The following is a 15083-nucleotide window of genomic DNA, read 5'->3' as shown; positions in this document are numbered from 1 at the left end:
CATTATGCACAAAGCAAATAAACAACAAACCATTCAGACATGTAATCAAGGCTAGGGGATTGGAGGGGCCGTTATTGCAAAACCTTCCCAGCTAGCACATTTGGTTCCTCGGAAGTTCACATTGGTTGTGGGAACGAAGCCGTTTCCTGACCGGTATCTTTATTTAAATGCTCTGAGAACAGAAGTGAAAATTTCACCTTTTCTGGGAATGTAAACTTTTAGATTGCAGGGAGGTTCTGAGAATGTTCTGGGAGGTTTTATTCATGAGAAATGATAGGCTATTAGGTTTTTTAAATAACTTCCACTGAATATTTTGGCTTAGCACAGATAGGACACATGGACATTTATTTCCTTAGGCAGTAATCATGCAAACACAATTATTTTATTATTGTGACAAGGCATCAGTGAGATTCGAGTCTATAATCTTCTGTTCTCTATCCATGGAATTAGTCCACTGCGCCACCAGGATGGTGCTAGCATGCCCTGCCTTTTGTTTTTTACACATACAAAACTGTTCATTTTTGTCTATTCAAACAGGCCTCATTTCAAACGAATCAAGCACTCAACAAGATCAGGTGTGGCCAATAAGTGGGTGTGGCCAACACACCTGAACACACTTAACAAGAAAGAGCATAGAGAGAGTTTTGTTGATGCTGAGAACGGAATGTATATGTTTTTAAATAACATTCTTAGAATGTTCTCTCAACATTACTAAAGTTTTCTTGTGGTTTTTATGGATAGTTTTCTTAACGTTCTCGGAACAACTGACCCTTCGCTAAGCCCCTCAAGAATTTGTGGCAACCAATCACAGTGCTCCAACGGATAACAACTGTCGTCGAGTACTACACCTCGGACAAGCTCAAGTTTAAAACATATGAAATTGAGTTTTCTTCAAAAAATACATTGTTTTAATGGTTAAATAATTTAACAGTGCGCCAGGGGTACTTGCTACTGTGATTCCTGATATGCAGAGCCTGATGGAGTATTTTTTCCAATCTGAAATTATACTTTTGTTACATTGTTTGCTAGCTCAGCTGGTTAGCAACATTGACCACCAAATGTTGCTAATGCTAGCTAGCTAGCCACTTAATATAACTTTCTTTTTGAAATGTATATTAGCTAGCCATGTTATTAATACAACTGCCATCTGCTGTCGACATCAAGATTTGAAAGCACTAGCTAGTTAGCTCCAAAAGTGGTTAGTAGCATTGACTGCATGCTGACAGTGAATTCAGAGGCATTCAGTGGCTAGCCACACCACAAACAAATTTCACCAGGTTCTCGTAAAGCAATTGTAATGGCAGTCCACCACAATATACCAGAGCGTTTCCTGGTTAGCAAGGGGTAGTCTGTGTTTCATTTCATTGTGTATTAAAAACACAGTTTGAGATCATTGCGAAGGGATTTCGCCAGTGGTTCGTATGGGGAAATGGGCTTCCCTGGAAAATGTTGTCTGAGGTTGCAACAGTAACTAAGGGAGTTGGGGCTTAGCGAAAGGTTAATATGAGAACATTACTTTAAATAGAACCATGACGAAACCTGTAGGAAACGTTATGCTGAAGTACTGACATTTCCACAGAAGAACGTTGTTTCGGGGCAGCATTTGCACGTCTGGATAAAAAAATGTACCCGATTTAATCTGGTTACTAATCCTACCCAGTAACTAGAATATGCATATACTTATTATATATGGATAGAAAACACTCTAAAGTTTCTAAAACTGTTTGAATGGTGTCTGTGAGTATAACAGAACTCATTTGGCAGGCAAAACCCTGAGACATTTTCTGACAGGAAGTGGATACCTGATGTGTTGTATTGACTTTAAACCTATCCCATTGAAAAACACAGGGGCTGAGGAATATTTTGGCACTTCCTATTGCTTCCACTAGATGTCACCAGCCTTTACAAAGTGTTTTGAGTCTTCTGGAGGGAGATCTGACCGAACAAGAGCCATGGAACGATGATGTCCCATTAGACACCTGGCGCGAGTTCATGTTGGGTACCCTCGTTCCAATACGTTATAAAAGAGTATGCATTCGTCCACCTTGAATATTATTCATGTTCTGGTTAAAAAGGCCCTAATGATTTATGCTATACAACGTTTGACATGTTTGAACGAACGTAAATATATTTTTTCCCCTCGTTCATGACGAGAAGTCCGGCTGGCTTAGATCATGTGCTAACAAGATGGAGATTTTTGGACATAAATGATGAGCTTTTTTGAACAAAACTACATTCGTTATGGACCTGTGATACCTGGAAGTGACATCTGATGAAGAGAATCAAAGGTAATGGATTATTTACATAGTATTTTCGATTTTAGATCTCCCCAACATGACGTCTAGTCTGTATCGCAACGCGTATTTTTCTGGGCGCAGTGCTCAGATTATTGCAAAGTGTGATTTCCCAGTAAGGTTATTTTTAAATCTGGCAAGTTGATTGCGTTCAAGAGATGTAAATCTATAATTCTTTAAATGACAATATAATATTTTACCAATGTTTTCTAATTTTAATTATTTAATTTGTGACGCTGACTTGACTGCCGGTTATTGGAGGGAAACGATTTCCTCAACATCAATGCCATAGTAAAACGCTGTTTTTGGATATAAATATGAACTTGATAGAACAAAAAATGCATGCATTGTCTAACATAATGTCCTAGGAGTGTCATCTGATGGAGATTGTAAAAGGTTAGTGCATCATTTTAGCTGGTTTTATGGTTTTGGTGACCCTGTCTTTGACTTGACAAAACATTACACACAACTCTTGTAAATGTACTGTCCTAACATACTCTAAATTTATGCTTTCGCTGTAAAACCTTTTTGAAATCGTAAAACGTGGTTAGATTAAGGAGATGTTTATCTTTCAAATGGTGTAAAATAGTTGTATTTTTGAAAAATTTGAATTTTGACATTTATTTGGATTCAAATTTGCCGCTCTTGAAATGCACCTGCTGTTGATGGAGTGCACCACGGGTGGCACGCTAGCGTCCCACCTAGCCCATAGAGGTTAAAGCTCTTTGAACTATTTGAGAACATTCCTGATGTCAAACCAGTTGTAGAACGTTCCTATAACATTACCAACATTTTCATTAAAAATGTAATTAAATGTACCCATTTTTCAACTTTTAGGAAACAATCTGTTAACCTTTTACTGCAGTGGGCTAAATCAGGGCCACAGTGATTATTGATAGTCTTAAGCAAATCTACTTTGAAACTAAAGTATACACCTCACACACATGGTTATGGGCTTAAAGAAAGAAAACACCAGTACCATGTCAGATATAAAGTTGAAATGTATTCAATTTTGCATCCCAATATGACACTTTATATACAATACAGAAGACTGAAATATATAACAAAACTGTTTTATATAGAAACACCAGATTTTCAATCATTTTTTAAAATTACCTTTATGAATTATGAAAAAAATGAATAACATTCCACCCATGAGGCCAAAGAGGGCACTTTTGGTCATTGGGCTACAGTACCAACAAATGTATGTTTTTTGTCAAGTCCTTAAATCTGTTGCGAATTTTCAAAGCCAAGCAACTATCCTACACCATTCCCAGAAGGTTGTGTGATGGTTGTATGCAAAATAACCATATGACACCAACACGCTCGTTAAGCTCTAAGAAACATATGGCTCTCAGAACGTTATGTGGTGGCTGTGCTGTTATTGCGCAGTAATCCTTTTAAAATGAAGCTTGGAAATATGCACCTTATGTTCGCACAGTACTTGATATTATTTGGTGTGACTTCAAAAACCTGTAGCTCAATCAGGATTGGATATTAGGGGTGCGCGGTTCAGCTGTTTGTTCACCCGCACCCGCAATTGCTAATAACCCATCCGCAACCTTCCGACTATACAGTGCCTTCGGGAAGTATTCAGACCCCTTGACTTTTTCCACATTTTGTTACGTTACAGCCTTATTCTGAAATTGATTATATATATATTTTTAAATCTTCAGCAATCTACACATAATACCCCATAATGACAGAGCAAAAACAGGTTTTTAGATTTTTTGGGGATTATATATATTGGGGATTATATATATCATTTTACATTTTAGTCATTTAGCAGACGCTCTTATCCAGAGCGACTTACAAATTGGTGCATTCACCTATAATATCCAGTGGAACAACCACTTTACAATTGTGCATCTTAATCTTTTAAGGGGGGGGGTTAGAAGGATTACTTTATCCTATCCCAGGTATTCCTTGAAGAGGTGGGGTTTCAGGTGTCTCCGGAAGGTGGTGATTGACTCCGCTGTCCTGGCGTCGTGAGGGAGCTTGTTCCACCATTGGGGTGCCAGAGCAGCGAACAGTTTTGACTGGGCTGAGCGGGAACTGTGCTTCCTCAGAGGTAGGGAGGCGAGCAGGCCATATATTCTTATAATCCCAAAAAAATCTAAAAACCTGTTTTTGCTCTGTCATTATGGGGTATTATGTGTATATCTTATTTACATAAGTATTCAGAACCTTTGCTATGAGACTCAAAATTGAGCTCAGGTGCATCCTGTTTTCATCATCCTTGAGATGTTTCTAAAACTTGATTTGACATTATTTCAATTAATTGGACATTATTTGGAAAGGCACACACCTGTCTATATAATGTCCCATAGTTTACAGTGCATGTCCAAGCAAAAACCATATCATTAGGTCAAAGGAATTGTCCGTAGAGCTCCGAGACAGGATTGTGTCGAGGCACAGATCTTGGGTAGGGTGCCAAAACATTTCTGCAGCATTGAAGGTCCCCAAGAAGACAGTGGCCTCCATCAATCTTAAATGGAATAAGTTTGGAACCACCAAGACTCTTCCTGGAGCTGTCTGCCCAGCCAAACTGAGTAATCGGGGGGGGGGCCAGAGAGGTGACCAAGAACCCGATGATCATTCTGACATAGCTCTAGAGTTCCTCTGTGGAGATGGGAGAACCTTCCAGAAGGACAACCATCTCTGCAGCACTCCACCAATCAGGCCTTTATGGTAGAGTGGCCGGACGGAAGCCACTCCTCAGTAAAAGCCAAATGACAGCCCGCTTGGTGTTTGCCAAAAGGCACCTAAAGGCACCATGAGAAACAAGATTCTCTGGTCTGATGAAAACAAGATTGAACTCTTTGGCCTGAATGCCAAGCGTCACGTCTGGAGGAGACCTGGCACCATCCCTCCGGTAAAGAATGGTGGTGGCAGCATCATGCTGTGGGGATGTGATTCAGTGGCAGGGATTAGGAGACTAGTCAGGATCAAAGGAAAGATGAACGGAGCAAAGTGCAGAAACATCCTTGATGAAAACCTGCTCCAGAGCTTTCCAAAGGCACTGTATGTGGTAAAGGGAAAATCTGAGGCCCACACCAGACCCTAACCTGATAATATAGAAAATGCATTCTAGGCTAGTCAGAGATGACGGAATAATTTGACAGGGGGTGCAGGATTCTTTTTTTTGCCTGATTTTAGTTATTTCTGCTTATAATTTCCGACATTGTGGTAGGATGTTTGTTAGTCAACTTGTCTATAATTACAGTATATAATTATGTCAGTAGGCCTATATGTTGCCCTAGAAGACTAAATAAACCCTTGCTTACCAGAATGTCATAAATCGATAGAATTAATGCTTCAATCTAGTTGACATCGGTAAAGTTTTCCATGTCATTTCTGCTTCTTTCTCGGAGCAAAGAAGTTTAGGGACCGGGGAGAAAAAAAAACTAGAAATATTTTCCGCGCAAAGTTTCCAAATTACATCTGTTTGACCGGTTGTAAGAAATAGAAAGCTATGAAAACGACCAAACAGCTATGAAAATGACCATGTTTTATGTGGTTGAAATAGGCTACTTTCAGCTTTTAAAGATAGCAACTCTACAGATGGAACTGCATTCATATTCTCTCAAGATGCAGAAAGGAACCTACATTTGGTGAATCATTTTACTGCAAGAAATGCTTAATTCTGCAGGAGTTAATATAAAGGTCATGTAAGATGTTATAGACCTGCAGTGTCCAGAGTTCAGTTTCCATTTAACCAATCTAATCAGTAGGCTACAGTTTCCTTGAGGTGCCATACGCCTATTTGAAGTCAGACTTGGGACTATCCAATTGGTATAGTGTCCATAGTTTCCTAACATTACTTTTCTGGCCCTCCCTTCTCTTTATTTTCAACTCTCCATTTCGCAGCTTTACCCCTTATAGAATTAAAGATGCGCTATGCGGAAATCACTCCTCCATTTCCTGGTTGCTAAAATTCTAATAGTTTGCCTAATTTCAGTTTATGTGACAAAACAAGCAAGTATAGTGTAGAGAATCATTGTACCATCTAAACCATTGTGAAATATTTTACATAACCAAAAATATTGTAATTTCAGCTGTTTGAAGCTGGTGTACAAAACCGAAAGTAAAAGATGCAAAAACAAAACGTAAGAACGGGAAGCATAGAAATAGCGCACATAAAACAGATCTACTGCTTCTTAGACTTGCTTTCAATTAGAATGACCGATCTATAACACAAACGTTTATGTGAATTTGGTAAGGTCACTCAAAAAGTTACATATATTGCAGCTTTAAACTCCAACATTGTCCTTTTCGCCTCCATGGATAGACATTAACATTTACTGACTGATCCCAAAAGCATTTGTCGATTAGCGTGAAGGCTGTTTGGCATGCATACAGTTTGGCCTATAAAGTTTAGGCTTATGCGCAAATGCCAGAGCGTAAAATGATGAAATAAAAATGCCAATGTAGCCTATAAATTGCACAAGAATGATAGGCTACATTTATGGTAAGGTATTGTTTTCTCTTTATTCAACACGCCCACCACCACCCACCCTTAATCCACACAATATTTCATGGCCCTAAACCCGCCCCGCGCAGACTGCTGGTTATGAATCAACCCGCGCAACACTATTGGGTATGGTAAAGTCAAAGCAACTCAGTGTCAACAAAGTCATATGGTAATATGCTAATATTTTCAAACACTGCAACTGAAGAATCAAAACACCAGCTGTTGATAGACCAAGACCGCCAATAACACATTACTGTCTGCAGGGAATTGGTTATTGTTTCACTTTGGTTGTTGCATCTCCAATCTCAGTCCGCAGTCATCCTCTCTTGAACTACAACTGATGTAATTAACTTTAAATATTCCCCTTTTTAAAGGATGAATAACCCCAGATGATTGGATTAGATACACCATGGTCTGGCCAATCGGTCCGCACGTCCAGAATCATTATTGCTCCACACTCACAAATCAGCACATCCCCGGTCAGTGGACAGAGAAAATACTAATGAACCTCTGCTACCAGGTTTGCATCACAAATGGCACCCAATTTCCTACATAGTGCACTACCTTTTCCCTGTATAGGGAATAGGGTGCCATTTGGGACACAGTCCACGTCAGACATGTAGCTATGCTAAAGGTTGCGCCTCCTTTTTAATCCCCACTGTTTGCCCCCACCAACTATGCAGAGCGGCCATTGCTGGTGCATCTGCTGATGTTGAGATGGAGATTGACATCTCTAATTTGTACTCAGTGTGACATGTGAAGTGAAATTGACAAACCTAATGGGAAAACTGATAAGGAGACATGGCATTAGGCTGCATGATGATGAAAATTGACCATCAACAGAGTCCGATCATTTCTCACTCTCTGTCTCACTCTCGGTCCTCATCAGGCTAGTGATGGGTAGTTCTGATCTTTTTGCTGACTCTGATCTTTTCGACTAATTTAGTCAAAAGAGCAAATCTTTAGACTAATTTCATTCATTTGACTCAATAATGGCCAGAGCCACTAGGACCCCCTATCCATTTTTATTATACCTCAGTGCCCTTACCGGCGAATGATGAACTGAAAACTCAAAAAGAGTCATGAATGATTCTACGACCCTCTTGTTCACATGTGCCGCATTCAAAACAACTGGGAACTCAGATCTGGGAGATCTCATACTTCCGACTTCAGGGCGTTCAAGACAACTGGGAACTCGGAAGGAAACGAGCTCCAACTGGGAAAATTTGTTTTGAACGGTCATACAACTCAGAATTCCTACTCGGATCTCTTTCATTGACTTCATGATTCATCATCGTTTTTTTCAGAGTTCCCAGTTGTCTTGAAAGCACCAACGTTGTTCACCATAGGGGGTTTATTGGAGCTGTCATTTGTGACTGAGACTTGTAAATCTGTGCTTTAAACAATGTACATTTGTTGATTGCTAGGCATACAGATTCATGTTTCTTGATACATTTGAATCGAGGTCTAGTTTGTTAACTGCTCTTGGCGCAATGCGTTCATTGACTGCCTTGAGGGTGCCTGATGACACACTAAATTCTTCCACTGCTCTGTCATTTTCTTCATACTTCTCATTGCGGAGAATTAACTACATTTCGCATTATCCAGTTTTCTGCTGCTATGTGCAGCAAATTACATGGACTTATAAAACCAAAACTTTGTGGGGCGGGGGGGTGTTGTAATGTACCACCATAACTTTGAGCTACTGGACCGTCTCAAGAGGTCTCTGTGAGGGAATAAATGTCTATGAGAGATAGGGTGTCTGACGCTTATTAGACTCCGATACCTACAGACATTTTCAGGCCGCTGGTCTTTCCAGGCCTCTAAGCCACTGAGATTTGAATCTTGTTTTGGCAGGTGCTACACCTTCGGCATCGGTCAGAGTGCTTGCAGGAGACTGATGACAGGACTGGCGGCCGTTTCCAAAGGAACGGCAGAGTTCTTGGCAGAAGGGGAGAGACTGCAGCCCAAGGTCCTCATTTCCAATGACATGTTTATCCTCCTCTTTGCGACAACCAGCTATTCTGAATGTCATAGAGGAGGGCCATTATGCAGTGGATGCAAATTGTTCAGAAAGAGTGCTCGCCACTGTTAGCAATTAACAATTCATTTTGTTGAATAAAACGCCCATTAGAATCAGTCTGATTCACAGCATACTTTATGTTTTAAAAGGGTCCTTTATTATTCCATACTCACAGGCTCTAGTCTTGTTTTCACAAAACAAATTGTATTGCACAGACGGAGGGAATGTCATAATTTCAGGTATTCTAGGAATCCGCGTTTCACCTCTATAATGCTGGCACTCAGGGAAGGCAATGTCATCTGCATCTCTGCCTGTACTCTCCCAGATCACTGAACATCATAAGATTAACTTCAATAGATCTCTGTTTCTATTCTATATCAACTGCATCTCTCTTATCTCTATATTCTCCTAGATTATTAAGTCGCTGAAGAAGACCATGGCCCCAGTACTGAGTGACATAGCCATCGACTGGTTGTTCCCTGATACCAAGGAGGTGTTGCTCTCCCCAGTGGGCTCCACATTCCTGTTCCCTGGGGACTGTTTGATTGGCTACAGCGTGGTGTGCGACACCACGCGCTACCATCCCAATCCCAAATCTGTAAGTAGGCCTACACCTTGACATAAAGTGGCTATGTCATATGTGTTCATATTTTCTTAGTGTGACTAAGATATTGAGTCTCCTCACTCCTAAATGAGACTCAAGCACATCATCTGTTCCCCTCTATTTCAATTCAATAGATCTTCTCTATGTTAAGTGATTGAAGTGAAGGATGTGGATTATTTCTTGAAGGCTAAAATATCCTCTCTAAAAGGTGTCGAAAAGCTATATCTTGAAATGAATGTCTCGGTCAGCAACTATCAATTACTCTCTCAAGTGGTGTAGAGCTGAAGCACTCAAACATTTCTCTTTCAACTCTTCCACCAGGATAAAAGGAGGCGATACAGTATGATGCATTCCAATGTGTCAGCTAGCTCAGTGTTTTACCACTCCCAAGAGGAGGACCCAGGGACGACTACAGGCTTCTCTGACGGTCCAGAAACGCACAGGGACATACACTCCAGCCTGCCGTTTGACTCCTATCCGGACTCCATGTCAGAAAGCAGCCCTGGCCCCACAGAACACGAAGCCATGGGTAAGAATCTAGAGGTCTGAGATCATCTCTGCCTTTCCACTGGTTCAAATGCCATTTTTGTTTAGTTGGTCCAATTCATGCGATAAAAATCACTTGGTCAGACATGATCACGCATTCAGACATGAAAAGTTGTATTTGTGCACATAAATGAATGTGATCTTTTCACAAACCCATAGGAATGGACAGCAAAACGTCACCTAGAAGACGTGTGTATAGCACCAGCCAGATAGTGGAATACAACCAAAACATGAAGAAGACCTACACTCCCAGTGACCCCAGGTCTGTAGAGGGGAAGAACCCGCTGAGGAGAGCTAAGGTCCAGGAGCTGAATGGACAGACCAGCCCTGACTATGGAGCACAGTGGAAGACTGACTACCACGTGAGTGCAGTGTCTGTGATCTTGTGGCACTGCCAACAGATCTGGGTCTCGACCCTGGAGACTGCAGTTCGATTCCTATGTCCCCTCTTCCTACTGTCTCTGTCCTCATCATCTATCTCACACTCTACTTATAACCTGAGGAAGAATGACTACGAGGGGAATTGTTCAAAAAGAAAAACATTTATAGAAATCATTAGAAACATGTCTTAATATGATACACATGGTTCATTGATTTCAATCCTCAAATAGAATCGTTTAAGTGACAATCCAATTTATTCTTTGTTCATAACCACACAAAAGCTATTTAAGAAACACCACAGAATACCTAAGACATTGGCGCAAAAATAATAGGCTTTCATGGTAAAAGTAAAAACCATTATTCTGGAAAATATAGTTTTTTACAGGTTGATCTTGCAGCATATGGCATTTTGTACATGAACATGAAAACCCCAAATCTCTTTCGGACAATTATATTGTCTTTTCAATAAGATATGCCAGGAAGTCAGTTTTGAAATTGCAGTGACGGTGGATGAGTAATAATGGCGTGGGAGAAAGCGATCTGATCCTGGGCTGAGTTGGAGTGTAATCAAGAATACAAAAGAGGAATGTTCTCTCATCACTAATGAGAGCCACCATCATTTCATGAATGATAATGGACTGTCTGAAAGTTGCCCAGAGCGCATTGGCATAATGAGGCAAGGCTCACCTGTCATTCCATGGTTTCTGCCCTTGTACAAATGATATACTTGGAATTTGACTTTGATCTGCATAGTGTGATAGTTACTAGTGCACGCAAGACTTGGTTCTGGGTGCTGAAATTATTGATCTGCTTATTAAGACAAAACAGGTTTTAAGGTCATCAACAGAAAGCATATAAAGAAATATATAAGAAAACATTTTATACAAATTGACATCAGCTAATTCAAATTGTGGCATAACCCATGTCATAAAAGATCATCAGAATGTATCTGGCATTGTCCTTGATTTAGTGCAGGTATTCCCAAGCAATGCCGTCGGGGGTACGCCAAATAAAAATGTGATTACATTATTTCTCGCCTCATTAGCATCGTTTCACTGCCAAAAATAAAATTAAACCATCAAGTGTTCAGCGAAATAACAACACAATGTCAAATACAGGTGGCCTAGACAAATAATTAACATCCAATCACATTAACCGTTACTCTCTTGCGGGAATTCCACTAACGGTCCGTATGTAGCCAAACGTAGCTGCTGCTCATGTTGGTATCTGTACTTATGACACAAAAGCCATGACAGGGAGACATAGTAGAGTGGTAACCCGCGTGCAAGTAGTTGCTCCTGGGAAGCACCTTGGGTACACTGCAGCATCCACCGAGAGGCTCTTGCTGCCAAGGAAATGCCTGACAGCTTGAAAGACATTTTGGACACTACAGTGAAAAAATGGTTCACTTTGTTAAAGCAAGGCCCCTAAACTCTCGTGTATTTTCTGCACTATGCAATGATGTATCCGGGTGATGTTTTTTTTAATCGCCTGAATGATCTGAATCTAAGATTACAAAGACTCTCCGCAACTATATTCAATGTGCAGGACAAAATTGAGGCTATGATTAAGAAGTTGGAGCTCTTCTGTCTGCATTAACAAGGACAACACACAGGTCTTTCCATCATTGTATGATTTTTTTGTGTGCAAATGAACTCAAACTTACGGACAATGTCAAATGTGATATAGCGAAGCACCTGAGTGAGTTGGGTGCGCAATTACGCAGCTACTTTCCCGAAACGGATGACATGAGCAACTGGAGTCGTTATCCCTTTCATGCCCTGCCTCCAGTCCACTTACCAATATCTGAACAAGAGAGCCTCATCGACATTGCAACAAGCGGTTCTGTGAAAATGTAATTTAACCAGAAGCCACTACCAGATTTCTGGATTGGGCTGCGCTCAGAGTATCCAGCCTTGGCAAATCGCGCTGTTAAGACACTGATGCCCTTTGCAACCACGTACCTATGTGAGAGTGGATTCTCGGCCCTTACTAGCATAAAAACTAAATACAGGCACATGTATGTGCATGTATGTGCATCCTTTCAAACACATCCTTCTCATTAACCTATGGTTAGTTATTCACAATTTTTGATGAACAAATAAGGTTTTATATGTAAGATGGTTAAATAAAGAGCAAAATTATTGATTATTATTATTTGTGCCCTGGTCCTATAAGAGCTCTTTGTCACTTCCCACGAGCCGGGTTGTGACAAAAACTCACACTCATTCTTATGTTAAATAAATGTATTGTATAGTGTGTGTGTGTGTAGCAGGATTACAATGATGGCAAAAAACAACATTTGAGAGTGCGCTGACCTTGGTGCTAGAGGGGGTACGCAGCTGGAGGTTGAATGTTTGAAGGGGTACGGGACTATAAAAAGTTTGGGAACCACTGATTTAGTGTAAACAGTGGAATGGGCAAAAACACTTTGCTCTGATGACTGAGTCTATGATTACTGCATGCACAATGCCATCACTGTAATGGTCCTTATTAACACTTAAGTGAGTTTCTTGGCTGAATGGGCACGGTCGCAATTAGTCTATGGTCGGTTCACAGTCGTGGGGAGTAAATCAATGGATGTATTGCAATTATTCTGGACATAAATGAACATTGCAATAAAGTTTAATAACATATTTGGTATTTAGCTAAACATGTATCTTTATGTCTAACCCCTGACAGCCACAGCTGGTGAACCTGTGTGCCACATCTGCCACAGCGTCCAGGGGGCGCCCTGCCAACGGGGCTTCTCACAGACCCTCCTCCCATCTGGAGTGGGCTCCCCAAGAGGTGGACCCAGAGCAGGCCCAGCCCCCCGGCTCCAACCTGCAGGCCGCAGCCACCAGGAGCAGGGCTGACCCAGAGCACGCTCCAGGAGGAGCCAGGAGCACCGGTGGGGAGGACTGCTCCTCCTCCACTGACCCTTCTGTCGGCAGCTTAGGAGACACAGGTGCGTCCACAACCACAGCCCCCCCACTCACCCGAACATTGAGCAATGGTAGACACACTAATCTATTCAATAACTGATATCCCAGACAAGACGTCTAACTTCTCATTGTTGTGTTACCAGACTGCTACCCCAATCAGCTGTGTGAGATAGAAACCCCCCAGGAGCCTCCAGCCATGCCAGAACTGAACACCACCCCAGCCTGTCAGGAGGTGGTGAAGGGGGACTGTAAGGCCGTGGTGTCGGGCCTGCTCTGCGGAAGCCAGTCAAGTGGGAGGTGACCTTTGACATAAACCCCTACCTGAAGGGCAGAGAGCGGGAAGAGAAAGTTCACGAGGAACTATGGAACGAAACGTTCCATCATCTGGCTGGACGTTCCATTATTCAGGATTTTGAAAACATGGCAGATAAGGAGTGTGAGATTGAGCATGGTGCGTAAGACATGGGTAATATCTCATTGCTCAAATGTGACTGGATTCAGGATCAGGGTGTTTGATGTGATTTTTAATTTTTTTTTTTTTTCTTCAGAAATGCCTTCTTGAACATGTTAACTTTCATATGCCTTAATAACAAACTTGTATGGGATCTGTAAATATGAAAAAAAAATCTCATGAGTTTAACCCAATAGAAAGCACTGAGCTATATAGGGAGAAAGGCAGGATCCATGATTGGCTGAGATAAGGGAGGGGGATAATAGAGAGACTACATTCTGGAGGACAATGTCATGCTGACTCATGCATTTACATATGAATTCTTAGAGATGGGTGGGGCTAAGGCTTAAGTTGTGAACATTGCTAAATGGTAGTAAAAATAATTTAATGGCATTTTTCTCCTACTTATCTCCAAAGTTACATAACACATTATAGCACGCTCAAGGGTGTGGGGTTTCCACGTAACCAAGTTCAATAACAAAACATACACCACAAGCACAATTAGAATGCAAATGGGAAGTTTATTAGGGATTTTTGTACACTGGGGAAGAAGGGGGAATTCACCAATTACTTCACAGTCCACAAGCCATTCTCGTTGTCTGTTCCGTTCTCCAGGGGTAATCCTAAAACTTGGGTCCTCAGCCAATACGGTTCAGTACACAAGGGGGGTAATCCGACAGTCCAGGTCACAACGGGTAATCTCAGATATTATTCTCTCTTCTCCCACTCTTCATAATGGATGTTGCTCTCCTTACTCTGCCCCTTTGTGCAGGTTGCTTCCTCCTTTATCCCCAAGCACTCCCTGACTTAACGACCTACAGCCTCGCCTTGTTGGGGCAGTAAGTCCATATAAGGCTCAGGGGTGGAGCCAGTGGGCTACAAGATATCTCCCCTCAATAACCACCCCTCAGCTCTGACCAGGAGGGAAGGGCGGTCCAGTTCCCTAGAGCATCCCTCCTGGAGAGGGCATCGGCATTTCCATGGGCTGCACCTGATCTGTGGATGACAGAAAGCAAAGGGCTGTAAGGATAGGAACCAGCCGGTGACACGGGTGTTACTGTCCTTATCCCGTGACATCCGGACCAGTGGTGCATGGTCTGTTACGAGGGTGAAGGGCTGTCCCAATAAGTAATACTTCAACATTTCCAGCGCCCACTTGATCGCTAGACATTCTTTCTCCACCGTGGAATAAGTTTGTTTCCGCGGCAACAGCTTCCGGCCAATGTACATGACTGGGTGTTCCTCACCTTCTTGTAGCTGTGATGGGATGGCACCCACCCCTGTTTCAGATGCATCGGTCTGTACCACCAGTGGTTTGGAGAAGTCTGGTGTCACCAGCACAGGTCCAGAACAAAGTGCTCACTTTAGGTCCTGGCAGGCTTT

At 41.8% G+C, this 15083-nt stretch overlaps 1 protein-coding gene across 1 annotated transcript in view; it reads left to right on the top strand.

Moving 5' to 3' along the window:
* LOC106567143 (von Willebrand factor A domain-containing protein 5B1) overlaps positions 1-15083 on the top strand; it is a 72576-nt gene that overhangs the window by 44237 nt on the left and 13256 nt on the right. The window contains exons 11-17 of the mRNA XM_045692756.1: positions 8626-8740; positions 9204-9389; positions 9717-9924; positions 10101-10303; positions 13005-13272; positions 13393-13484; positions 13532-13700. Coding sequence (XP_045548712.1) covers positions 8626-8740; positions 9204-9389; positions 9717-9924; positions 10101-10303; positions 13005-13272; positions 13393-13484; positions 13532-13700 — 1241 coding nt within the window. The remainder of the gene's footprint in view (positions 1-8625; positions 8741-9203; positions 9390-9716; positions 9925-10100; positions 10304-13004; positions 13273-13392; positions 13485-13531; positions 13701-15083) is intronic.

The sequence above is a fragment of the Salmo salar genome, chromosome ssa13, assembly GCF_905237065.1.
Source record: "Salmo salar chromosome ssa13, Ssal_v3.1, whole genome shotgun sequence".
Lineage (NCBI taxonomy): Eukaryota > Metazoa > Chordata > Actinopteri > Salmoniformes > Salmonidae > Salmo > Salmo salar.
This window is presented reverse-complemented; position numbering and strand designations above follow the sequence as displayed.